This window comes from Tasmannia lanceolata, unplaced genomic scaffold, assembly GCF_043159265.1.
Source record: "Tasmannia lanceolata isolate RefF3 unplaced genomic scaffold, GAP_Taslan_0.1 ptg000008l, whole genome shotgun sequence".
In the NCBI taxonomy this organism is placed as follows: Eukaryota; Viridiplantae; Streptophyta; class Magnoliopsida; order Canellales; family Winteraceae; genus Tasmannia; species Tasmannia lanceolata.
The window spans coordinates 22,113,329-22,140,588 of NW_027518685.1; the positions used below are offsets into that span (position 1 = coordinate 22,113,329).

The 27,260-nt window shown below is 40.4% G+C and overlaps 3 protein-coding genes across 6 annotated transcripts; all 3 read left to right on the forward strand.

The window, feature by feature from the left end:
- Window positions 1-4,702: 4,702 nt before the first annotated feature.
- LOC143884810 (putrescine-binding periplasmic protein-like protein) lies at window positions 4,703-11,651 on the forward strand. 3 transcript variants are annotated; one of them, XM_077388610.1, is made up of 7 exons: window positions 4,703-5,153; window positions 5,370-5,515; window positions 6,142-6,390; window positions 8,274-8,408; window positions 9,856-10,038; window positions 10,431-10,592; window positions 10,913-11,651. In XM_077388610.1, exons 1-7 carry the CDS (start codon window positions 4,787-4,789, stop codon window positions 11,330-11,332), a joined length of 1,662 nt encoding a protein of 553 aa, XP_077244725.1. In that variant the 5' UTR covers window positions 4,703-4,786; the 3' UTR covers window positions 11,333-11,651. The 3 variants fall into 3 exon arrangements, with proteins under 3 accessions (XP_077244725.1, XP_077244727.1, XP_077244726.1); XM_077388612.1 differs by having other exon boundaries at window positions 11,012-11,651; XM_077388611.1 differs by having other exon boundaries at window positions 5,370-5,509.
- A 642-nt stretch (window positions 11,652-12,293) lies between these two features.
- LOC143883432 (uncharacterized) lies at window positions 12,294-14,742 on the forward strand. The gene has a single exon (XM_077386779.1). The coding sequence runs from the start codon at window positions 12,569-12,571 to the stop codon at window positions 14,576-14,578; it is 2,010 nt and encodes a 669-aa protein (XP_077242894.1). The 5' UTR covers window positions 12,294-12,568; the 3' UTR covers window positions 14,579-14,742.
- A 6,220-nt stretch (window positions 14,743-20,962) lies between these two features.
- On the forward strand, window positions 20,963-27,219 carry LOC143884812 (uncharacterized). Of its 2 annotated transcripts, none has more exons than XM_077388614.1 (5): window positions 20,963-21,158; window positions 21,261-21,310; window positions 21,433-21,538; window positions 23,066-23,109; window positions 26,902-27,219. In XM_077388614.1, the coding sequence occupies exons 1-5, from the start codon at window positions 21,045-21,047 to the stop codon at window positions 26,951-26,953; spliced, it is 366 nt and encodes a 121-aa protein (XP_077244729.1). In that variant the 5' UTR covers window positions 20,963-21,044; the 3' UTR covers window positions 26,954-27,219. The 2 variants fall into 2 exon arrangements, with proteins under 2 accessions (XP_077244729.1, XP_077244728.1); XM_077388613.1 differs by having other exon boundaries at window positions 20,966-21,158; window positions 23,066-23,124.
- Window positions 27,220-27,260: the final 41 nt, after the last annotated feature.

The following is a 27,260-nucleotide window of genomic DNA, read 5'->3' on the forward strand; positions in this document are numbered from 1 at the left end:
TCCATGGTGCCGACGACTCCTATGATATCGCTGGGGTGACAAGTGTTACGTCAGTCATGGACAAAATAAAGTGCATATAGCAACTTAACCAGATATTAAAAGCTATCAGATTAATTAATGTGTGCAATTTATTTCGAATATTAGCCTAGCAACAGAGAAGGATTGAGATTCCAAAGATGCATATAGACCAAAGTTGATAAAGTCACAAGTAACGACCCCACTGGATTTTTCTGACGTCAAATACATTAACCATTCTTTAGTCGTTGATACACTGGCGCTGGGTGTCCCTAGTAATCAAAAGGGCCATAAATATCACTTCCCGAGTTGAAAATTGCGCCTAGAGATGAAAGTTCAAAAGGTTTTAAGGGATTTGCTAGGGACCATGCAGAAGACATTTTGCGGGCCTGCTGTTGCCTGAGAGAGCAATCCTCTCTCAGGCAACATCAGGCTCGCAAATTGAATAATGAGATGGTCACTAGCAAATCCAAAGTTTTAAAGTCTGTAAAAAGATACGAGATTTTGAAAACTATACGAGTTTTACTTCAAAACTTACACTAAAATATGCATTTCGAAAACACCCAAACCTCCTGAGATCCACAATTCCCAATAGAACCAATAGAAAGCCTATAAAAATATTTAGAAAACCTAAAGATTGAGCTCAACAAGGCGATCGACACCTTGATCAACCTATCAACCAGCCCATAACCAATCAACCTAAAGTTAATTGTAATCATAGTTTTAAATTTCGTCTTCGGATTTCAGTCAAAATTTTGCGAAATCCGAAATTTCAGATTTCCCAAATTTCGGCTGAAATTTTGAGAAATTCAATTTATTTAAAAAAAAAATAATAGTTTTACAAAAAATTCGGCCAAAATTACTGAAATGATTATTTGATTTATTTTTTACTGGACCTCGGATGAAATTTTGGGATTTCAGCTGAAATTTCAGGTCCATGCTTGTAATTAAGTTTTTCTGGTCCCTAGATGACTTCTAAGTAACAGAATGAGAGAACTATTTCAAAAAAAAAAGTAACAGAATGAGAGAAGAAATCTAATGAAAACCCTAAATCTATTGTTTTTTAGTCACACACATATAGAACAAGAAAAAGAGAAGGAATCTAATGACTTTTTGGTCACACGTACAAAGGCCTTAATTTTGTAAGGCTTTACACCATATAATAAGCCTAAATTTAATGACTTTTGGCCACACATACATCATAAAAGAAGAAGAAAAAAACTGAAAAGAAAGGTGATTTTAGACTCCATTCATGTCACCTGCACATATTTATTGAATACGTTGAACTCTTGTGTACCACATGTCTAGCCATTGCAGCTTATCCCACGTACATTAACTCATAAAGGGGCCGTTTGGATACGTGGATTTTAGAATCCGGGATTTCTTCAAAATTGTAGCTTAGAGACAAGAGAAGAAGCGGACCAGCCATCGTTTTTGACTTCTCACCCTTCTTTCCATCATCGAGAGAGTAGCATATCCTCCCATTTTTCCAGGTTTTAGAAATCTCAGGATGCAAGAGAGATTTTTAAAACCCGAAGTTCTCACTTAAAATCCAAGAAACACTATCAGGACAGCATACCGCAGCTTGATTATAAACTCTCTTTTACACTGTTTTCAAGCTAAAAACCTCGATTCTAAAATCCGTGTATCCAAACGGCCTTCGAGCCTTAATCAAGTAAGGCATTATTGGGAGCCCATGAGGAAGAGAAAAAAAAGAAGGCTTAGTTGTATATTTTTGTGGCATTGGTTTTATAAATAGGGCTTGAATGTAGCAAGAGACCAAGGTCCCAAAAGTTAGGTTGTCTCATATAGGGTATCCATCAAATCAATGATCTTAACCACACATTTAACTATAATTCATTTTTCAGCAGTGGACTCATAAATTCTGTGTCATAAAGTAGTAGGTTGCCTTTGTGATTAAGAAGAGATTGGGAAGGCGTGGAATCGCAACTTACTAGTCAGAAACGAGAGTAGATAGATGAGACGTGACTACTAGTAAAAAAAGGCAAGCCTCAATAAAGCATGAATGGAAATAAGTTGTGAGGAACAAAAATAAGGCCCAGGTACTTACTCGGGTTAGGTCTTTCCCATAAAACTAACAACGTTGTTAGCCTCTGTAGGGGAGGATTTTTACAACTTTAGCTCTTTCCTTCTCGTTACTGTTTTTTAGATTTTATCTTCCCTTAAGACGTTAATTTTCTCAATTTTTATAAGGGCGCTGATATCCGGCCCCCCTACGACACTACTCCAATCCGGTCTCTCTCTCCAACATGCATGAGCGGTTGGTGGGCCCAATTAATTTGTTTTAATCTGTGAGAAAGGTAGGCCACAACATAGGATGATCCAAACCATCCATTCAATAGCTCACAACGTAAATAGGTTGCACTCCAAAATATCATTTCCAAAGGATGATCCTAGCCCTCCGATCTAAAGAGAAACTGCAAGTTATAGAAACCTCTATAGATTGGAGGCTTGCATGTTAATGATTTTTTGGGGCACAACCTACCCATCAAATGGATGGTTTGGATCATCCTATGGTTTAGGTCATACAGTAACATTAAGGCCCAATTGTAGGCCCCACTTATATTTTTCACAATGAAGTGTACAGTCCACACAATAGGATGATCAAGCCATCCATTTGATGGGCCGCAACATAAATAGGTTGTGCCCCCAAAATCATTTCCACAGGATGATTGCAATCCGATCTATAAGCTTTCCATAATATGCAGTTTCTCTTTAGATCGGAGGGTTACGATCATCCTGTGTAAATGATTTTTTGGGGATAAAACCTATTTACGCTGTGGCCCTTCAAATGGACGGTTTGGACCATCCTATGGTGTTGGCCGTTCATTTTGAAAAACATGGGTGGGGCCTACCTTGCTCAAAGATTTAAACAAATTAATTGTGAGGCCCACCAACCGTTCATGGTGGGAGACCGGCTGTAGAGTGGGGGTGGGGGGAATATCACTGCCCTTTCTGTTTTCCTCAACATCTGTTCATTCTCTGTTGTGCTACAATGTAAATAGGTTGTGTTGCAAAAATCATTTCAATGGGATGATCGCAACCCACCAATCTATAGAGGTTTCCATAACTTGCATTTTCTCTTTAGTTCGGAGGGCTAGGATCATCCCTTGGAAATGATATTTTGGGGTGCAACATATTTACGTTGTGGGCCATCAAATGGATGGTTTGGATCATCCTATGGTGAGGCCTACCTTGCTTGATGTAGTGTTTTATGGCTGTAGAGTAGAGGGGGGTGATTTTTATCCTAGAATGGGAGAGAGAAAAGGAGTGACTGCTTAGCCGCTAAAAAGTAGGTACGAATCGTGCTTTATAGTTAGTGGGCAGTCAGGGGATATCAACGCCCTTTTCATAAACATTTAGGGCATGTTTGGCTTCGAGCAATTTGTTTTCATGATAAATCGGGCATCTTCAAGTGTGAAATCCCTGAAAATCAGGAAACCAAATTCCGGAAACGGTTGTATCGGTGATGAGAATTTGCTAAAAATCCGGAAAATGTTGATCCTGTTTTGAGCAGAATATTTTGTTTCCGATTTTTATCTACTTCTCATCATGAAAACAGCCGTTTCCGGGATCTTGTTTTCTGATTTTCAATGTCTTCACACTTGAAGATGACCGATTTATCATGAAAACAAATTCCTGGCACCCAAACGTGCCCTTAGTTAATTTTCTTCAATTTCCTGGAACAACAGACAGAGTCAGGGGGCAATCAACATGCAATAATCAATAAAAAAATTTACAAAGAAAAAATAACTAAATGATCACATAATTTGCAAATTAACACAACTTAGGTAGGAACTCACAAGGATGTCGAACAATAAATTCTAAATTCTGAATTGTTCATCTTTCAACTTTGAAAAAATTTATGATAAAATGGATTAAAAGTACAGTCTACAAGTATTAGTCCATGATGATCAACATGGTGTCGGTTTCCACCAAATGAAATTGATCCCACTAGAAAGTCCATAGGAAAGTAATACTGGTAACCATGAAAAACCTTCATGGTTCTCAAATTTTCTACTTAGTATTATTAAATCATATACGAAGTGCCTACAGTGAAAATGAGAAGCAAAACAAATGAATTTAGGAGCTTTGACTAAAGATTTTTAAATCAGATAATCAAGGATTGAAAATGAAAATTCGGTTTCAATAAAAAAAACAATCAGCTTGGAATTTTCTAGCCGGGTTTGATAGATGTTGCTCTCTTTGTGAATCATATCCACACATTAATTATCGTATCTAAGAATTAGAGCTATAAATTCATAGTATTTTTTGGAATTAATAAGAATTTTTAGCCATATTTCCCTAAATTATATAAAAGAAATGTAAAAATTTAAGGCTAAACTCTTCTAATAATAGACTTGACCACCCGACATGTCAAGACGGTGTTAGTTGTCCCTTTTCATTCACATATGTACTTACCTTTCAACTCTAAATCTATGCCATAAACCAGCCCTACCAACCTGGGCTGTTCATTCAGTTAAAACCGAACCGATTTTACCAACAATAACCGAACTGAAAATTTTCGGTTACCTAAATATCGAAACCGAACCGTTACACTTGCTAACCGAACCGATTCGGTCGGTTATTTCGGTTTTAACCGTTTAATGCACACCCCAACTGGCAAAATGCATTTTGCTTTTCCATCCCTTTTATCTAATACCCAGAAAATCATTTCCATAAGATGATATAAACCCTCTTATCGACTATTGTGGCTGGGAAAAAAAATCCACTCTCTCTCCACTAAAAAATGGCGCTGCTGCTATATGCTCCGCTCTCAAACCCACGCCCCCATTTTCTAAACCCTAACCCTAGCCTGGTCTCTAGGTTCTCTTCCAGCCCAAGGCCTCTTTGTCTTGAGCTTCTGTATAGAAACAAGGGAGGGTGGAATTTTAGATGCTCTGCCCTCGTTTCCTCCCACCATCGAAACTCGACTCCGTCTTCCTCGGAAATTCCACAATTACTCCACGTGGCTGCCTCTGCCATCTTCTTGCTCAGTTTCGGCGCACGTGCCTGCACCGCTCTCCCTCTTATTCCGCCTGCCACGTGTCAGTCACTTCCGGACAAACTCGGAGAAAACTTGGATGATGGTTTCCATCCTGTGGACCCAAAATCAGGTCATTTCATCTTCTCCCTTTTGTTTCTCAACTTTACTTCTAATTTCTCTTTCGTTTTTTCTTCTTCTTAGTCTTTGATCTGTAAAGTGTTTATGAAGATACATTATAGTTTCTGTGTAGCATTGTGTAATATGATTTGTATCTTGACTTTGGATGAATTTCGCTTTAGTGAATTGAGTCTTTTTGGTCTTTGTAATTGATATATACCAAACACAGGGCATCAGATTGTGGGGAAATTTGAAAACACAGAAGACAAGGAGTTGAAAGTTGCATTTGAGGCTTGGAAGAGTAAGACATATGCTTTGACCGTCCCTCTAAGGATCGTTGCCCTTCGTGGATCCATACCTCCTTCATGGGTGAAGGTTTCTTCTTTCTTTCAAAGTTAATTTTCCCAATATTTCACAAGTTATCTTGAAGTACCTGGTGTCTTAGAAATTATTGCCTGAACAGTTGTAATGAATTTAGTTCGGCATTGTTATGTAATGTTAGTTTCGTTTTTCTCCTTAGATATATTGTTGATTTTGAACTGTAGAAACTCTGATTTGCTGCAATCTTCTCACCAGATTCATTAAGGCTCCATTTCTTTTGACGTAAAATGGGAATTAAAACAAATTTTCCTCCCATTTTTATGCTTAAAATTTTAAAATAAGCTTGGAATTTGTTTCACTTCCTTTTTACGTCGAAAGAAGCCTAAGTGAAATGTTATGAAATGGTAAATTTGGATGCCTTGTCTCACCAGAAGTTCATTCCACCAGTTGTTTTATCTGCCAAGTTCAAAAATATCAAGGGACACTCTCGTGTGCTTCTCTAAACCTTTCTAGGAGAAGATTAATTGATGCTTTAAATCAAGCACATGAACTGTCATTGTCCGCCCCACAATATCTATTTTTTCTTCATCTATTCACTTCACTCTGCTTGAAATTGTCATTGTTGACTTTATTGTACAAATTATAAAATTCATTTTGCTTATTTCTTTCATGATATCTAGGATTTTATGAAAATACAAGGGAGGAGATTGAAGTTACAGGCAGAGTACCGTGGAAATCTCAAAGACATTTTTTCTGATCTGTCTTTGGCCGCTAAGGAAGGCCGTCTCGAGCCTAAATCTGCCATGGCAGCTGATATTGCAACTATGGGTGACTCTTGGCTCAGTTTGGCTGTTAATGAGGGCACAATTGAACCCATACATGATGTAGAAGGACAGGACTGGTTTAACAGTTTAAATGAAAAATGGAAGGTAAAGAGTCTGACTCTGTCCTACAAATTTCAATTTTTTTTTGGTAATTGTTTTTATTAACTCCAAGTGGTTTTATTGGAAAGAAGAACCAAAATTGAACTGTAGTCACAAAAATTCAGCTTTACATGTTGCCATAAATAAATCTAACGATACACATATATGCACAATAAGCATGAACATATAATTATACGTCTGTCATGTATGTATTCAGTTATGTAGTTTTCTGCCTTTACACGTGCACTATGTGCCTACATTATGTACTTCATAATTACATGTGTATCTGCATTTGAGTGAACAGTGATCAGCACAGATGTTATTTGTATTGTTTTAAATGTTGAAGCAACAAATTGAATATTTTATAATGCTAGTATTGCATGGTTGTTGTCACCTCGTGCCATAAAGTGTTGGGTTAACTCCCGCAATGAGTGACCAAGTACGGAGCATGGAGTTGTTCGTGGCTTCTAATGATTCGTAACCCCTTGCATTGTTTTTTTAAGATTATTTCTTTATTCGTCATTGGGCCAAATGTATTAAAAACTCATTCTAATTTCTTTTGCCATTCTATTTTTCTCTGTTTCTTCCCATCTATTTTTATCTTTTCATCATTCTCTAGTAATTATTGCATATTGTTAGACTGAATACCTATATACATATTCAATATTCTGTTCATCATACATTATGTAAACATTTGATATAATTATGTATATGTTGCTACATTACTTTGTATTACTTACACCTTACAGGTTAATAGGTTATAGTATAATATTTGACCTTTTAAAGTTAATCTGGCTAAAACACCATGTTCATAATGTGGCTCGAGTTACTAGAGTCAAAACCTAGTCATGACTCATATGGGTAATTGAGTGAGTCTCGAGTCAAACTCTGTTTTTGATCTTGAAGGCCCTTATATTTAGGTTAGGTATTCATTAACTCCCGAAAGAGGGACTGTCTTCTTTTGTACAGTGAATAATATTTTACAGTTTCATGTGTTATAATAAGGGCGGCCCAGTGCACGAGGCTCCCACCATTGCGGGGTCTAGGGAGGGCTCGATGCATGCAGCCTTACCCCTGCTTTGCAGAGAGGCTGCTTCTGTGACTCGAACCCGTGACCACCCGGTCACAATGGAGCAACCTTACTGTTGCGCCAAGGCTCGCCCTCGTGTGTTAAATCATTTAATTTGTTAGTGGTTTTGATAAGTCTTACAGGGTTCACTCTCATGTTTGGCTACTACTTCTCTGTGCGGTTCACATCTCCCCATTGTATATGTGCTTTGTATTTTTTTTTCATCTCACTGACTTGTTTCCTCCTGGTTGGCCTCTTACTTTTTAATAGATTTCTGCTGCATTATCTGTTTGATAGCCATTAGCCAGTTTATTTGATTCCATTCCATTGAACCTGCTTATTATAGAAGACAGATTTATTATTAGGGAGATGATATTTTCACCCCCCTGCATTACGCATGAGCTCCCATTATAAGGTGATTTGACGTGAACAGTGTGCAATTTTAACACTTTTTGACGTCAAATCACCTTATAAGGGGAGCTCATGCGTAATGCAGGGGGGGAGTGGGGGGGAGGAGAAAATATCTTCGCCCTTATTATTATTATTATTATTATTTTGTGGCTGGTATCTGGTTTGGTAGTCATAGACATTGTAACCCTACTGTTAGGCATTCCTTAGCAACAACAGTAATATTCTACTGTAGAAGCATCCTTATATATATGCATCGCCTGTTTAAGTGTTTCAATCATTAAATCTGTAAGTGGATTGTATTGCTGAGAAACAAACATAATGAACCATCTTTGATATATGCTTTTGCTAATCCTTTTTTTGGAATTTATGGTTTGGTATTTTGTTTTAGCTTCATTAAAATCTCTCTCAGGTTTATTTGCGTAGGAACAATAAGGGAGATCTAGATTCTGACGGGAAAATATGGGGAGCTCCGTATCGATGGGGAAGCATGGTGATAGCATACAAGGAAAATAAATTTAGAAAGCATAATCTGGCCCCAATCGAGGTAACACTTATGGTACTGCCAAGTTATGAAATCTCTCCTCTCCAACTCTGGCATCACTGAGATTGTAACCATCTAATTTGCCTCCAATGGATGTTGATAGCACCACCTCACGATCACGCTGCACATTTAGTTAATTCATATTTTTTCTTTTAGTACCAATCAAAAAAAAAAAAAAATGTTCTCTTTTAGTTTTCCGTTTTTTAGGGATTGCCATTCCCTGATTATACTCATGATCTTCATAAAAAATTGCGTGCTCACACACTTTCATTATTCCCCTCTGTTCTACCTAATGTGAATCACCTTTTGAAAATAGGGCTATTTCTCTCGTTCCAAATTGCTTATATGTTAGCCAGAAAAGCTAGCATCCACAAGATCCTGCCTCTCTAAAGCCAAAGGTCGTTCCAACCTTCAAAGAGCTTGTCGATATGGGTCGAGATAAAGTTATTGTACAGGGAGGACTCCTTTTGTGTTCCAGTTCCAAGAACTTTTGTTTTACCCCCTTTTTTTTTTTTTTTTTTGACTAAGATCCCTCCCAAAATGTTTGTGAGCTCAGCTACTCTTTCAATTTCCGGGCCTTAAAAGTTTCTGCAGAAGCGGAAGTTTCAGGACACCTTGCCGTCAAGGTGAATGGAGTTTTGAATAATGATATCTTTGTAATTAATGATGGCAAACATGTCTGGAAAAGAATCGTAAGTGGTCTCTCTCTGGCACCAAGGGTGTCTCCGAAAATGAATTCTATCACCTTTGTCGGCCAGGAATCTGATACCCCTTTGAAAAGAAGCACTCTGTTTCAAAATATCTCTCCTCTCCAAACTGTTACTCCACAAGATCTGCAAGTATCACTCCAGGTCCACCTGCTAAAATCACTTACGTACTTTTGCTCAATGACTAAGACCCATAAGAGAGATCTCTCCTACCCAAATCTCCACAGCCATTTCCGTAGGAGGGCTTTGTTCATAGCATTCAGATTGTGAAATCCAAGGCCCCTTTGGATTTAGGGCAATACGCCTCCTTCCGCCGAACCAGATGATACATTCTTTGGTCAGGCGAGTCAGCCCATAGGAAGTTCCTGAAGTTGTTCCATCCTTTCTATTTAATCAATTTTATATTTATCAGAATAAAAAACTTTGTGTTTGAGTTATAATAGCCAATGTCACCACTGCTATGTGATTCACATGGCATAAAGTATTCGTAAAGATAAAGTTAAGTACTTGTAGGATGCTTGCTATTTTCACCGCAAAAATAGAATCTGTAGGCCTATGAATGATGAAGAGTTATGTATTCTTCAATTGTCATTATCCCCATGTGTTTCTTTATTGATTTTTCATGTTGCTGTTTTGGTTATTGGCCAAGTTCACATGGCTTGTCCACATTATATATATGACCAACATTAGATTGTAAATGGTCACATTGTATGTAGTATTCTAGGCATATATGAACCGTGCAGGACTGGGGGGATTTGTGGAGGCCTGAACTTGCTGGGAAGATTTCAATGGTTGATGCACCTAGAGAAGTTGTCGGTGCAGTTTTGAAATATATGGGGGCCTCATACAACACAAAGAACATCGACTCGCAAGTTCCTGGTGGAAGGAATGCTGTCATGCAGAATTTGCAGTTGCTTCAAAGACAGGTACTATGAGGCAGATCATAACCAACTTTTTTAATAGGTAGGTAATAATAATAATAATAATCAAGTTGTTCTTTATATGTTTACAAATGATCCGGAATTTGTCGTCGTATTGTGATACATACATTTTGTCTCTTTTTTTTAGATACTTTTCTCTCCATTTAAAGTTTAAATTCTCCTTACCTGTTGCCATGGAATTGTTCAATTTCTTTGCCAAGATAATTTGCTATTCCAAATTCCACTGTCTAATGATCAATATTATAATTAAAAATTAAAAATTGAAAATTAGCAAAATTTTTCCTTCAAGTAAGAATCTCACCATAGTTTAGATCTTCAGTTCAGACATTTGTTGAAAACTATTGGTAACATGTGTATTCGGCTGGTGTTTCCCATAGGTTCGACTGTTTGACAGTGTGCATTACTTAAAGGCGTTTGGAGCAGGGGATGTGTGGGTCACTGTTGGATGGAGCAGTGATGTTCTTCCTACTGCCAAACGCATGTCAAATGTTGCACTAGTAATTCCGAAGTCTGGAGCCAGTTTGTGGGCTGATCTATGGGTAAGTAGTCGACTTTGCATTTTCATGTAGGCTTCCTTCCTTTATTATCTTTCCCACTCAAATCTGCATGCTTACATATTATTATGTTCTTGATATTTTCTAAATTTTAGTGTTTTTATGCCTCCCCCACCCACCCACACACGCACACAAGCTTTTGGTTCCCCGTTCTGTGAAAAAAAAAAGTGGCAGTGGAATTTTTGTTAAACTATCCACAGGCTACTGCAAGAATAAGAAATACTTGGTTAACTGAAAATGTGTTTTCAAACCAAAGTTAACATTTTTTACTATAAATTTTGAAAGGAGTATTTTATCCTTTGCAGGTTATCCCTGCGGCCACTAGATTTATTACCAATCGAATTGGTGGGCGTGTCAGAAGCCCATCTCCTCTGATCCACCAGTGGATTGACTTTTGTTTGCAGACTGCGAGAGCTTTGCCCTTCCGGCAGGAAGTTATACCTGGGGCAACACCCTTGGACCTTGGATATAGTCCCTTCAAAGAAGTGCCTCAAGTGCACAATAAGGGAAAGCCGAAGCTCGACACTAATCTCATTGCTGGGATACCACCACCTGATATTTTAGCCAGATGCGAGTTTCTGGAGCCATTATCAGAGGAAGCATTGGTGGATTACCAGTGGTTGATTGCTGGTATGCGGGAACCACGTCCAGGATGGATCAAAAGTTCCCTGGATTACATCACATCAATAATTCGAACATTTAGACTTAAGCCGCGGTTATCATAACCTCAAAAGATCTGAGTGTAGAATGTTGGGTTTTGGGAAACCTATGCTAAAATTTTGAAGAATAGTTCTACAAGCTTCTGCAAATTTGGGATGTAAGTCTGTACTACAGTCTAACTCAAGCAAATTTAAACTATGTGGTAACCTTTCTTTCTTATAGTGGTTTCGAGTTGACTATGTTGCTGCATATTGTCTTGTTGTATTACTAGAGTGTCCTACCTAAGTTAGGAATCATGTTTGGCTTTGCTTTTCTTGCTGTAAACCTAATTGATGCTTGAAATAATTACATAAATGTCTGTTTGGTACAGGCCTTATCTGTTCACAGGGACATTACCAGCTGCTAAGATATTACTTTCTGCTTTTCTTATTATAATTGTATGGAAAATTCTTTTCCAGCCGCATCTACCTCCCAACGATAGCAGTCTTCTTCCAAAGCGGTAGATTCTTTATCACTATCAATATCAGGGTCTCATAAGCTCTTAGGATCAGTGTTTAGAAACTCAAATTCAAAGAGAATTTGCCCAAGGCAAGAGGGTCAACTCGGGCAGAGTCAGTGTCCAGAAAAGAACATGGCAAGTGATCTATGTTAAGACTTAAGAATATAAAAAGATCAAATAAAGCCGTCTCTTTTCCAACAGCTTAAGCTTTTGGAGTAATTGGTTGTTTCACATGATATTTAGAGCAAAAGGTCTTGGGTTCAAACCTCCTTATTAATAAAAATCCGAATACAATGGGCAACCCAAAAGTGGGGCCACATGTGCCACGTGTAGGCCAACCCAAAAAAATAACGGGCCCCATGTGAGGTAGAGTATAAAAGATACATAATGCCTTCTCTAACCGCTTAAGCTTTTGGAGTAACTGGTAGTTTCACAATCTTTAGGGGGGAGTGTAAAATATTAAATAACGCCTTCTCCAACAGCTTAAGCTTATGGAGTAAATCTTACGACATTTAGTGGGAGTCCATCGAAAAATGAACAAGGGGGTCCACTTGAATCGATGATCTAAACCATCCATGTGTTTGTAGCGCCGTGCCCTAAAAATGGACCCATAGGAAGAAGATCCTAACCCTTCGTTTTTTGGAATTTTAAAATGAACGGTAAGATGGAGAAACCTCAACAAATCTAAGGGTTAGGAGATCATCCTATGGGACCCCTTTTTTTGGAGCACGACCTATCTACGGCGGGACAAGCACATGAAGGGTGAAGAAAAGATGATTCATTCAAGAGAAAGCACTGAAACATGTTAACTCAAACTCGATATCTAAAGGGAAGGTTTATACCTGCTGTGCGATCCCTTTTTACTTCATGCCCCTTGTTTCAGCTCACTAATACCCAATCACACATATCTTTCCCACAAAATAGCGTATATATGATGAACACAAGCATTACAAATTGCTTCCAACGCGGGGATGTTGAGGCCGCTCGCAGGCTGTTTGATGAAATGACTCAACGAAATTTGGTTACATGGAATTGCATGATATCAGGATATATCAAGAATTGTAGACTTTCTGAAGCACAGAGGATGTTTGATATCATGCCTAGGAGGAACATTATATCATGGACAGTGTTGTTAACTGGATACACGAGGAATGGAATGCTTAGGGAAGCTCAAGAGTTGTTCGATAAGATACCTGAAAAAAACATTGTATGTTGGAATTCTATGATCACTGGATACATAAACAATGGAAGAATTGGTAATGCACGAGAATTGTTCGACAATATGCCCATTCGGAATTTAGTCTCATGGGCGATCATGATTGGTGGTTATCTCCAACATGAGCTTGTGGTTGAAGCACGCAATTTATTTGATCAAGCGCCTGAAAAGGCTTCATATCTTTACAATGTCTTGTTATCTGGCTATGTTGCGTTGGGGTGTCTTGATGATGCAAGCCGATTATTCGATAAAATGCCTCAACGAGATGTAGTGTCGTGGACTATCATGATAACTTGCTATTCACAAGCTCGGCAAATGGAGATTGCTAGACGCTTGTTTGATGAGATGCCTGAAAGGTGTATAGAAGCTTGGACTGCAATTATTCGGGGTTATTTGCAAACGGGAGAGATCAAAGTTGCATCTACATTATTCGATGAAATGCCTTCTCGAGATACTATTGCTTGGAATTCAATGATAAGTGGCTACATCCATAATGGAATGATGGGAGATGCTTTACAACTGTTTAAGCAGATGCCAAGGAGGGATATTTGGTCTTGGAATTCAATTTTACAAGGCTATGTTCAACAGGATGATATGGTTAATGCTAGCGATTTGTTTGAAAAGATGCCAAAAAGAAATGAAACATCTTGGAATACAATAATTTCTGGATACCGAAGTGAGGATGCATTTGTCTTGTTATCTAGGATGTTGCAAGAAGGATTTAAGCCTGATCAGGGTACATTTACCATTTTAATTTCGATATGTGCTGCTCTTGCCTCACTTGGTTGGGGAAGAACTATGCACCTCCTTGCCGTTAGATCTGGTTATGACTATGATACAAGGGTCATAAGTGCATTAATCACCATGTACTCCAAATGTGGCTTGATCAATGATGCTGTCCAAGTGTTCAAGAGTATGTTGAAACGGGATACAATTGCGTGGAATGCCATGATTGTAGCACAAGCTTTCCATGGATCTTCATTGGAAGCACGCGAACTCTTCCCTGCTATGATTCAAGCTGGCTTTGAGCCAGACCATGTGACCTTTCTTGGCCTGTTGTCTGCCTGTGCTCATAAAGGTTTGGTAGACAAAGGTTGGGATTTTTTTTATTCTATGGAGAGGGATTGGAAGTTGATTCCTAAACCAGAACATTATACATGTATGGTTGATCTCCTTGCGCGATCTGGACTATTGAGTGAAGCTTATGACTTTATAAAGAAAATACCAGTCGATCTTCCTATGAATACGTGGGAAACCTTATTAAGTGCATGTAGAATTCATGGAAATCTAGAACTGGGTGAAATTGTTGCAAAAAAGGTACTGGATTTTCAGCCTTCAAATGGAGGGGTTTATGTTCTTTTATCAAATATTTATGCTGCAAAAGGGATGTGGGAGGATGCGGCAAGCATCAGAGCATTAATGAAAGAGCGTGGGGCGAAGAAGGAACAAGGATGTAGTTGGATTGAGATCAAGGGGAAAATAAATGTATTTGTTTATAATGACAGATCCCATCCTCAAATGGGGACAATATACAAAGATTTGGAAACACTTTCCATAATCATCGAAGAGGTCAGTTTGCCATTCTGTTCATCGTAACCTCAACTCAACCCATCTCAACAAAGCCTTTGTCCCAAACTAGTTGGGGTCAGCTAAATGAATCCTTTAGAAAAATTTCATGAAGAAGGTGAAAGGAATCTACCCGACTCTAATCCTGGCTCTAGTTGGGTTCTTCTACGTGGATCATTTTCTTCCGTTCTATCCTATCCAATGTCACATTCTCTGTTATGTTCCTAGCTATCAAGTCTTTCCTCACTGTTTCTACCCAAGTTGTTTTTGGTCTACCCCTACGTCTTTTTACTCCATCAACTTGGCACGAGTCGCCTCTTCTCACTGGAGCATCCAAAGGCCTACGTTGGATACCAAACCATCTTAAGCGGTGCTCTCTCGTCTTCTCCTCGGTTGGTGACACTCACCTTTTTGTGAATGTCTTCATTTTTAATTCTATCGTCAATGGTAGAAATAGAGTTTAAAAGCTTCATTTTGACAGATTTATGTACGGGAAACAGGAATTGTATTAATGGTTCAAATGGACCATTTGTTACTTATCTATTATTAGCTTAAATTCTTGAGAACTAAAGCAATTTGCCAATTGCTCATGGGGTGGTTGTGCCGGTGAACATAATTGTGCACGTGAATTGCACCCAAGGATGTCCCCATTTTGGGTTGTGTAAAATATATTGGTGCTGTTAGTGGTCTTATTGATATCCACTCTTAGATATCCCCGGGAAAGGACTGGCAATAGGGATTCTTGTCATGTTTTCTTCACTCAGTGCCATTAAGATCTCTTCATTTGTTACAACCAATCACATTTGTAGTTTACAGTAGAGAGCACATACCAGATGAGAGATGCAATCAGTACCATTATTTGTAAGATCTATGGTAAACCTTTGTACATACTTCATATGCTTTTAATCAATTTTGTGGTGTTTAAACTGTGAAAGTGTTTTGGGGTGAGTTGGGGTCCTTAATGGTCGCATAGCCAACTAGGGTTTTTTCTTGGGTTTTTGCGCCTTGGCCTAGGTGAAGGTACTTGAGATGGGGGATGGATCGAGATCCCTCTCCAAGGTTGACTAAGTGAATCAACGGATTGGCAGCTACACATGCGCATTGGCGATCTTGATCAATGTTGGCAGAACTAGGATGATTTGATGGTGTGTAACTTGGTAGGTACACATGTGCATTGGCCGTGTTGATCGAATCAAGAGGCAGAACTAGGATGATTCGATGGTATGTAGCTGGTACTTCGAAAGGCCATTTGTGGTTTGCGGCGATAGCGAACCGGAAAATTGCGTTTATTTTCCAGCACTGTGGGTTGCTTGGGTGGGAAGGCAAAAAGGCATAATATAAGCTATTTTTTTAGGTTTTTTAGAAACCCAAGGATGAAAGAGAGGCTTATTTCTCTTGTAGGTTGCAGCAACACGTAAGAGGCTACATGAAGAGTGGGTTTGCTCTTGGCATTGGCGTAGATAGAGAGAGAGAGAGAGAGAGAGAGAGAGAGAGAGAGAGAGAGAGAGTTTTCCTTCTTGGGTTTATTTTTGGGTTTTCCTCTTGGGTTTTTCTTGGGTTTACTCTCGGGTTACTCTTTCTATAAGGGAAGGTTTGCAGGTTTGTGGGTTTGATTGTAATCCTCGTATATTGTTTTTCTCAATGAAAGATCGTGACATCCTGTTCTTGGCCATGGATGTAGGCATTGCTCCGAACCATGTAAAATCTCGGTGTTCATCTCGCACCTTGCGTTTATTCATGCTCCATATAGGATTTGCCCATATTTTCTCAACAGAATTAATGCACTTTGATAGTTTGATGGCCTGGATCGCCCTTGCTGCTGGTTTTTGGAAGTGCGTCTTAAGTCTAACATTCCCTTTATTACCCCTAAAATCTTCTGTTAATTTCATAAGTAATGAATAAATCTTGCGTAGAATATGTGCCAACAAAAAAGAAATAAGAGGGCTCTCTATGCTAGAGACATCAGATAATCGCACTTGTTAGACCGAAAATCGGTAACAGGTACGACAGTGACGTAAGAGCTGAGCTAGATGACCAGAGGAGCTGAGTCTTGAGGGACCGGAATGAAGGGGAGCGAAGTGGCTGAGTCCTGCTATGAGGGCTGAGTCCTGCACAAGGCAAGCGAGGTCAGAAGACCAACCCGGGTTTTACTCCGGACAGGCCCTTCGACACTCAAGTCAGTATGAGCAGGAGTGCAGAGCTAGTCTAGGAGTTTTGGGTGGAGAGGGTTTTTCGTATTACCCATTGGTTTGGGCTTTGAACCCCTATTTATAGGGGAAAACGTGGTGACGTGAGATGACCTGTGCGAGGACAGGTGGTGGCCTGTGAGAGGCTGGAGTTCACCTACTCCAGGACAGGTGGCGGCCTGTGAGAGGCTGGAGTTCACCAACTCCAGGACAGGTGGCGGCCTGTGAGAGGCTGGAGTTCACCAACTCTAGGACAGGTGGCGGCCTATGAGAGGCTGGAGTTTTTACACCCCATCAGTTGCCCCCCAGTTTTCCAAGTCCTTGAGTGACTTGGGAAAGTGTGGTTGATGAATTATCTGGACGGGCAGGCACCGTATGGAAGTGAATCGAGGGGTTCAGTCGGGAGGTCCAGTCCGGAGTCCGGCTGGGAATGAGTCGGGAAATCCAGTCCGGAGTCCGGCTGGAAATGAGTCGGGAAATCCAGTCCGGAGTCCGGCTAGAAATGAGTCCGGAAATCCAGTCCGGAGTCCGGCTGGAAATGAGTTCGGAGATCCAGTCCGGAGTCCGGCTGGAAGTGAGTCCGGAGATCCAGTCCGGAGTCCGGCTGGAAGTGAGTTCGGAAATCCAGTCCGGAGTTGAGCCAGTCCGGCTGGAGACGAGTCCGAAAATCCAGTCCGGAGTTGAACCAGTCCGGCTGGAGATGAGTCCAGAGTTCGCCAGTCCGGCTGGAGATGAGTCCGGAGTTCTCCAGTTCGGAGTCCGGAGTTGAGCCAGTCCGGCTGGAGATGAGTCCGGAAATCCAGTCCGGAGTTGAGCCAGTCCGGCTGGAGACGAGTCCGGAAATCCAGTCCGGAGTTGAGCCAGTCCGGCTGGAGATGAGTCCGGAGTTGAGCCAGTCCGGAGTTGAGCCAGTCCGGCTGGAGATGAGTCTGGAAATCCAGTCCGGAGTTGAGCCAGTCCGGCTGGAGATGAGTCCGGAGTTCGCCAGTCCGGAGTTGAGCCAGTACGGCTGGAGATGAGTCCGGAGTCCGGAGTTGAGCCAGTCCAGCTGGAGATGAGTCCGGAAATCCAATCCGGAGTTGAGCCAGTCCGGCTGGAGATGAGTCCGGAGTTCGCCAGTCCGGCTGGAGATGAGTCCGGCTTGGGCCGGACTGGTTTTTGTCGTTTTGTTGAAACGCGTTATATCCAGTCCGGCTTGGGCCGGACTGGTTTTTGTCGTGTTGCGTCCAGTCCGGCTTGGGCCGGACTGGTTTTTGTCGTTTTGTTGAAACGTGTTATATCCAGTCCGGCCAAGCCGGACTGGTTTTTGTCGTCTTGCGTCCAGTCCGGCCCCAGCCGGACTGGTTTTTGTCGTTTTGTTGAAACGCGTTATATCCAGTCCGGCTTGGGCCGGACTGGTTTTTGTCGTTTTGTTGAAACGTGTTATATCCAGTCCGGCCAAGCCGGACTGGTTTTTGTCGTCTTGCGTCCAGTCCGGCTTGGGCCGGATTGGTTTTTGTCGTTTTGCAGAAACGCGTTATATCCAGTCCGGCTTGGGCCGGACTGGTTTTTGTCGTCTTGCGTCCAGTCCGGCTTGGGCCGGACTGGTTTTTGTCGTTTTGTAGAAACGCGTTATACCAGTCCGGAGGGCGGAGATTCAGTCTGGAGTGCTTTGGTGGTGGAGGTACGCGTATTCGTACGCGCGTGCTCAATCAGTTTTTTGTCTGGGAGAAGGTGTCCGTCATAAATAAGGGACACGTGGCGTCCTTTGAGTGCCCTCGGGATGCGTGCATCGCATTTAATGCCCCACCTCCTTTAAAAAGTTATAAAATGAGGTTTTTTACCTCTCATTCTTCACTTTTCACTTTTTATCTTCTCTCCCTCTTCTCTCCTCTGCGAGTTCGGTCTTCGCAGTTCGTGTTTGGAGTTTGCGCGTGGATCCTTAGGAGCTCTCTACCCTCCCTGGTATTTTTCTCAGCCTTTCTTTTTACTACATGTCTGATAGTAGTTCGAGTGTCGAGTCCGGTTCTGAGTCTTCCAGTTCTAGTAGTAGCTCAGAACTTAGACCGCTTCAGAAGCCTGTAATGGCTAGTCCGGCCACTAGAGTAGATATTATAGACAGCGATGATGGCGGGGACAGGGACGAAGTGATATTAGACCTGAACGCCACCCCACTCCCGACTGATAGTCTCCACCGAGTAGGGGGGAGTGGGGGTAGTGACTTTGCTGAAGCGTCGACAACGTTTCTCCCTGGCCGGGCTGTAGAGGTCATCGCTAGAGCACGGATGGAGGCCAACCCTAAGTACAACATGCGGGCTCTAGTCGAGGAAAATCACTTCACCGAGTCCATGCTGGGGGACATTAGAGATAAATATTATGTGCCCCTAAGATTCGAGCTGAGGGCGGCTATAGAAGGAGATAGGGCCTGTAATGAGAGTCAGGACCTCTGTATCTATGAGGAGTCGTTGAGAGCAGGACTTCGATTTCCTCTGCACCCGTTCTTTACAGCGGTGCTCCGATACTACGGGCTGGCCCCAGCCCAGGTTGCTCCGAACTCATGGAGGTTACTGACTGGGTTTTTATACCTTGTCCACGGCCGGCTAGAGAGGAGCGTGACCTTGCCGCTATTCCGTGCTTGTGCACATCTGAAGAGACACAAGGAGGGGGGCTGGATTTATATTAGCCAGCGCCCTGATTTGAAAATAATTACTGGCATCCCCTCGTCAATACATACGTGGAAGAATAGGTTCTTCTACGTCGAGGATAAGGAAGCCACTGAGGCCTGGCCGGTCCCTTTAGTGTGGGACACTCCGGATACCACCGGACTGAGTCGCAAACCGCTTCTTGAGGGTGAAGATGCGAGAACATTCGCCTTGATGCGGAAGGAGGTTGAACGAACAGGCCTCATTCACTGTTCGGATTTTTCAAGTGAAGATATTCTGGTCGGACTTGGTATAAGTACCGCGACTCCGGCACGTATGTAGCTAGACTTGTCTCAAAATATGCTGCTTTTTGTTTATGTGCTTCTGACTCCTTCCTTACTTGCAGAAATGAAGAAACAATCGACGGTCGAGAAGATAAGGCAAGGAGCCCAGCCCAGGGCGCAGGAAGGGGCTCAACAGGCACTTCAAGAGTGCCAAAAGAGGAAGGCGTCTGAGCTGGCGAGCCCTGCCCCCTCGCGGGACACTGCGCCACGCCCGGCTCAAAAGGCAAAAACCACAGTGAAGCTAGTGGGCCCCTTCGCTCAGGGAGGTGGTTCTTCTAAATCTACTGGAACATCCACTGGAACTGGGGCTGGAGCCCGTCCTCCTGCGAGGTCGAATGACAATGTTTTTCGGCCCAATTGGGCTGTTCAGAAGGACGATACCGTCCTGGGAGAGAGCCGAGTAGCGGCTGAGACTGTGAGCAAGTGTCTTCTTCTGAAGGATAAGCAACAGGTCGTCCACGAGCCGCCGGCCACTGGAGAAGAGGCAGTGTTCTCTTCACTCTATCAGGTAATGAACTTGTTTACTTTCTGTCCGTCTTTTGCTTTCTTTCTATACTGATGCTTGTTTCTTTTTGTAGATTGGAATATACTATAATGATCTCAAGGAGAAGAGCAAGTTGTTCTCCGAAGCCATCACAAAATTTGAAGAGGTGAACGGAAAGTTGGCCACTGAGGTCAAGGAGCTTCAGACGAGCATCGGACGGGTAGAGGCCGAGAAGAAGCTACTGGCGGAGGATTTGGCCTCCGAAAAGCAGAAGCTGGATAAGGCTCCCTTTACTGCCACTTCCTGCCTCTCTTTGGCTCTCCTTCTCTGGGCGAGGACAGGTGGTGGCCTGTGAGAGGCTGGAGTTCACCTACTCCAGGACAGGTGGCGGCCTGTGAGAGGCTGGAGTTCACCAACTCCAGGACAGGTGGCGGCCTGTGAGAGGCTGGAGTTCACCAACTCTAGGACAGGTGGCGGCCTATGAGAGACTGGAGTTTTTACACCCCATCAGCACTTATCAGATACAAGAAAACAACATCCGTTTTTGGGCCAATATTATTCATCCTAAAATATATATTTTATAATTACAAGGAAAAAAATAGAGCAAGAGCATAAAAATATAAGAAATTTAGGAGTAATTATTTGGGATTCCTAATCCTCCGATTTTTCAAGATTTTATGATAACAAATGAATGGCCCAGATCATTTTAAAAGTGGTTCCCACCATCCATTTTTCTTTGCTCACTCGTGTGGACCAGAGCCTTAATCCAAGCGAGTGGGGTTTTTTTTATCGGACCCTGACTCTCTCTCTCTCTCTCTACCGTTCATCTCTGAAAATATTTTCGATCGGTGTGTGATTTTCATGGCTAAACCTCATCAAACCCTAAATTTCTATTTCGCCAGTCTTGTGCTGGCAATATTTCTATGTTGTTTTGCTCTCACATCATCTGCAAAATCATCTCATCGCCCAATCTCTGTAAGCATCACCAAATCTTATGCTCTCTGTTCAACCCGTTAGGGTTTTGATTTCTCTTTCATATTCTCGTTTTGTGATATCTGCTTTTGAATCCAACAACAGGATAGTGAGATTAGAGAGAAGAAAAACGCTTGTTATGCAGACATTGAAAGGTAGGTTGTTTGTTATGTGATTTTTAGATTGGGGATTTGCTAAAAATGATTTTTTTTAAAATATTTTTTCTTGTATCGGTTTCTGGGTTTTGATGAATGAATCTTCTGATTTGGAGATGAAGTGGATTGTGGGGACGACAATGCAAGTCTTCGATAATAGCAAAAGAGAATTGTGCCTTGCAATGCCTTTCTCACACCTGTTATGGGCTCATTTATGAAAGTGATCCCGTGAGTTGTCTTCTCCTCAATGTGATTTTGTGATTTTCATGTTTTTGGGATTCTTTGTTGGATGGAACCCTGGATTCTACGGATTTTGATTTAATTTTTAATTTCTTCAACATTATCAGTTAATCAAATTATCAGTTGCAGTACCATCTGCTACTCTAATGCATTTTAATATTACTCTTCAACTCTCCAGGAGGATTTCTACTTCCATTTCTTATGAAGGAATTGACCCTTTCAAATTCCTTTCATAATAAAATTTTGGGGTTGAGTCTCTAGCTCAATCGGTTTAGGCTTTGCTCTGCAACTTTGAGGTCAGAGGTTCAATCCCAGCTTACCTACCAGAGAAAAAGGAATTGACCTTGTCAACCCATGGTTATCTGCAGCATCATGGAACTCTTTTATAGATTGACGGGATAACTGTTGGAGATCGACGGGATTAAAGGTCCCCTCCTCTCTTTCCCTCTCATGCTTTCTAGTGAATTCATAACTCCAAACAAGCTCCTCCAATGAGCCAGTAAAAAAAAAAAAAAAAAAACCTCCTCCGTTGAAGAGCTCCTCCCTTCCAAATGCCTGCCTGAAGTCACATTCATTTAGTAAATTCTATATTTTGACAAAAAACTAAAAAATAAACAACTCAAATCAAGTGGCCTTCTCCTTAACCGCATTGAAGTTGAATAATAATAATATTTTCGCAACAAAATATATGGAATTACTATGTTCAAGACAGCATTGTTGATTACAAGAATTCATGGCTATGGTATCCTTTAAAAAAAAAAAAAGAACTCATAAAACAACAACAAAAAAAAAATCATCCACAGTATATAAGTGTTGTTTTTTTCTTGAAGGCAACCTCATCTAGATTATTGCTTTTCCTGAAGGCAACCACGTTATTAGAGGAGCAAACAAATAAAAGCATTAGTATAGCAGATAAGGAATAAAGACATGAACAAGCTTTTACTGTAACAAAAAACATTGTCCGTATCGAAGCATACCTACAATTTTCTATCAGAAAAATCAATCTACTGAAGAAAACCGAACCAGACAAAACGCCAATGATAAATTCACAAGTTTGGCTTCTCTCCTCTAGTCTTGCTAACTTATTTTCTTTTATTTTCTTCCAACGTCCGTAATCTACAAGTGTCGACCGAGAGTACTTTTATTTTCTTCCAACATCCACAATCTATGAGTGTTGTTCGAGAGTGTCTTTTATTTTCTTCCAACATCCATAATCTACAAGTGTCGACCGAGAGTGTGCGGGGGATGATAAGTTGCCCGAGTCCGCATTGATTTATCTATCCAGATTTTAGGAATCAGTCTTTGGCATTGCTTTCTAAAACCTGGATTTCTTAATATAAATCAATGCGGACGGAAAGTTAAATCTGGGTTTTGTTGCATCTAAACATATTTTTATAAAAAACATGTTTTCCAAAAAGTAGGATTCGAGAAACCTTATATCCAAATGGCCCCTTAGGGTTCTTCCATTTTATTGTACTTTCAATTTTGTTTATACATTTATTTGTGTATTTTCAGCTCGAAGAAGGCGAGAAAGATTACATTCGCAGCCAGGAGTACAAGTACTGTCTGCACAAGTAAGAAATTATCTGAAATTCACTTCCTCTCTTATATGTTGTGCATTTTCCATGTGTGCGTTTCTGTTTACAATTATTTTTTCTAGAAGCTCATTTGTATTATAATTACCAAACATGCTCAGAATATTAGGAAAGACGGGAAGAAGCAAAACCTACAAAGTAGATTTTTTTCCTACATGTGTTGAGGATCCATTTTGATCATTTTTAATCATGTTTAAAGTAATAATTCAAATTATGTATTATAAAAACTTAACTGTAACCGTAACTACTTCAGAAATTTCTTTCTGTGAATCTGTTTTGAATTCTTAGTCAACATTAAAACCTCTTGTAGCAAATTGGATGGAGCAGCTTTGTTAAATCTCATGTAGGAGTGTCTACTATATAGGGATAACGTCCCCACATATTCATCTTGTAATAAGTTTCTGGTAGCCTGAACTGACTTCACCCACCCCAAACAAATAATTAATGAGGTCTTGAACCAGTGTTGATGGGAAGAAAGGGACTTTGAATTTCAGAAAGGAATTATAAGAAATCATAACAATAGTTGGCCAAAGGTACGGAGGCAAAAAAACGCCGTTTAAAAAAAGGGGTTTTAAAGCTCTATGGTTTAAAAAAAAACAATGTAAAAGAAACGTGAATAGCAAAAAACGGTCGGTCAAAACAACAGGTATAAAATGTCCTAGTTTCAGTAAGGCATTATAAAAAATGCGTTTGTATTTATGTATTTTGTATCCACAATTCTAAAAAACTATCAATTAATGTCATCAAGTTATAATAGAACTCAATCAATGCTCTTGTAAAAGCAAGCGTCTTTCGAGACATTTTTGTGGAATGAGTTATTATGTAGAAAACTAGAAATCAGAGTTTTTTTGTGTGGGTGGGTGTGGTGGTGGTTTGGGGGGGGGGGGGGATGGTGATTGATGGGAGGGAGTGATGCAGATTTTAGGCCTAAATAAGAGGCATATTTGCCCTTTAGATTTTCTTTGAATTTATTTTCCATGTTATTTAGTTTTTAGGATTTTATTTTTCATTTTACACAGTTTATTCTGTTTAGAGTTCTTATTTTAGTAGGCTTCTTTAAGAGTTCATGTTTTAGTAGGATTCTAGTTCTCAGGTTGTTTATTTGCCTATATATAGGCCTCTTTACAGCTTATTTTGTAACTTTTTTATGATTATTGATATTGAATAAAGATTCTTTTCCCTCTAATTCTGGTTTTCTTCTTCTCTCTTCTGATTTATTCTCTTCTCTTCCTAAATTCGTCTATTCTTCTGGTTATTTTCATCTCTTCTTCAGGTTATTTTCGTCTCTTCTTCTCCTCTTCTTCTAATTCTGTCCCCTTTCGTCTATTTCTCTCCCCTTTCCTCAATTTTTCTTCACGGTGCTGCATCAATTTGGTATCAAAGCAAAGGATCTGAGTTCTTCGGCTTTCTCTCCCCTTTCCTCAATTTTTCTTCATGGTGCTGCATCAAGGAGTCATCCATAGCAAGGAGCCAAGGAGAGTGGGAGGGAGAGGGCTATGGAAATGAATACAAATCATGGATTTTAAAGCATAAGATTCTGAGCATCTGATCTGGAAGTAAGTGTTATGTTTCGAATACCTGCATCCTCCCAAAATCCTTGCACTTGAATTCCAGGTGGCATGTGAGGCGGTGGGTAGTCACGTTCCTTTGATTTTCTCTTGTCTCTGAATAAAGTTTTTTGACTTAGTTCATAGTCCTGCACTGGAAACCACTATACAACTTTGTAGTACAGACCTTTCATTTGGGAAATCCTTGTTTAGTATATGAATATGATCAAATTGTACATTTGGGGCCTTTGTCGGTGATATAAACCTTTCATCTTGTGGGCCCACCATGGAGGTCCATGCCCACAAACTCTATGATTGGGAATCATAGATGGCCTCCAAATCTACTGGTAAAAGTATGATGAATGCTATCTTAAACAAGAAAAACACAACCTATTGGATGGATTGGATTGCACTTGAATTCTAGGTGGCATGTGAGGCGGTGGGTAGTCATGTTCCTTTGATTTTTCTCATGTTTCTGAATAAAGTTTTTTTTGACTTAGTTCATAGTCCTGCACTGGATCCTTGTTTAGTATATGATCAAATTGTACATTTGGGCCCTTTGTCGGTGATATAAACCTTTCATCTTGCGGGCCTACCATGGAGGTCCGTGCCCACAAACTCTATGATTGGGAATCATAGATGGCCTCCAATTCTACTGGTAAAAATATGATGAATGTTCATCTTAAACTAGAAATACACAACCTATTGGAGGGATTGGATTGTTTGAATGGGGAAATTTTTGGGGGCATGCCCCATCCACCAAATTAATGATTCAGATCACCATATCGCGTTCTCCACATGTACAGTTCAGTGAGTTGAGTAGAACTGCTTGGTATTGTTACTGGTTATCAATCGTTTGACTGTCAGATTGTCATGCTTCCCTTTGGACTCAATAAGCTTCGATTGTGCATCTTTGATTTGATAAGCTTTGGGGTCAAAACACGGCCAAAACAAATCCTAGTCGACTCGGTGCGACGTGGTCGAGTACTCAATTGACGTGGCTGAGAACTCGGTTGACGTGGTCATAACTCGAGAGAGTCAAAGGAGTTTTGAATCTTTTGATTGACTTTATAGGGCAAAACAAGGACTCGGACAAGAATGTGGCCAAGGTAAAAGGGAGTTGACTCGGGGGATTTTTGTAACTATAATTGGAACTGACTTACATGGATAATTCAAATTTCAAACTCGGTCTCCCCTTTTCCAATGCTTGATGATTAAATAGAAAACACATTCATAAAGTGTGTGATGCCATAGGTATGATGTTTCCTAGTAATATGGCTCCAAGGACATCGAGCTCCTTAGAAGAGGCTGAGTAATCTATTTAGAAAACCTCAATGTGGTTGCCATCTCGTCTCTCAGAAATCATGGGCTCATCTAAAAATTACTAGGGGATGCGTATGGCATTGATCATTATCATTTCAAAAAGTTGCAGAATGTTTACTTGAACAATGAGATAATTGTTGGTTCTTGGTTACTTGAGCCCTGAATTTATTAAACTACTAGAGTATAGGATGTGTGAGAAATTATAGATGAATGGGCTTTTAAATACGTACTCATCATCCCATCCTTGATATTTGATCCAACAGCAGCGCACATTTTAAGAAGCTGCTGTTGGATCAAATATGAAGGGTGGTACTTTCGTCGTACCACCTTTACTTGTTTATACGCCCATTCATCATATCATTTCTCTTACATTTGCTTTTGATTTTTTGGATATGCCTACATGTCATTGGAGGTTTCTGATGTATTTTTTCTTTCAGCTTCATCTCCATTCTGGGATGATGTAACTTTTCATTAAGAATATTTTTCCATTTCACAATACAACATCCCCCGAAAGCTCTACTAGTTGAACTTGTAATCTAGCTGTAAATGATGTAACCTAGTCTATGTGAAAATACAGTGGTGTAGCATATTTAGTATCCGAAAGAGGAGAAACCAATCTTCCCATTGTTGATATGCTAATCACGGCCAAAGGAGTGTGTTGAAACATCTCATGTTCTATAGTTTTGAGTGTGTCACAGTTGCATAATCTTGACCCGACATCTAATACTGGTTTAGACAGCTAGAGGTCATCATCAAGTTTAGTATTCCTTTTCCTGCCAGAAAATGTAGACACAATGACCTACAATTTGGTCCTTAATTTATAAATTACTTGTATTATGATTTGTTTAAGAATTGGATTCATTCAATTTTGTTTTGTTCGTTTCAGGTTATCATTGGGAGAGAGCCTAGAGGGGATAAAGGGGTCTTTTGACTTTTAGTAAATTACAGTGTTCATAGTCTTTGGTTTGGTGTTAATTGTAAATGCTCTTTCAAGCAAGACTTCTGAGAAGTGCCTTACGCTGATGTTACTCTTTCTTTTAAAAAACAAAAGCCCTGAAGATTCTTAATTTTCCTTTTGGGTTTGTCTTGGACCTTTATTGTGAAGAAAGGATAAATCACATGTGATTTAATTGCCTTGTGACAACTTTTTGGGAATTGTAATAACCTTTGAAAGCTGGTAAAATAATAAAAGACAATATCAGTAGCCTAAATAATATCAGAAACATTATCAAAACATGGAATAGC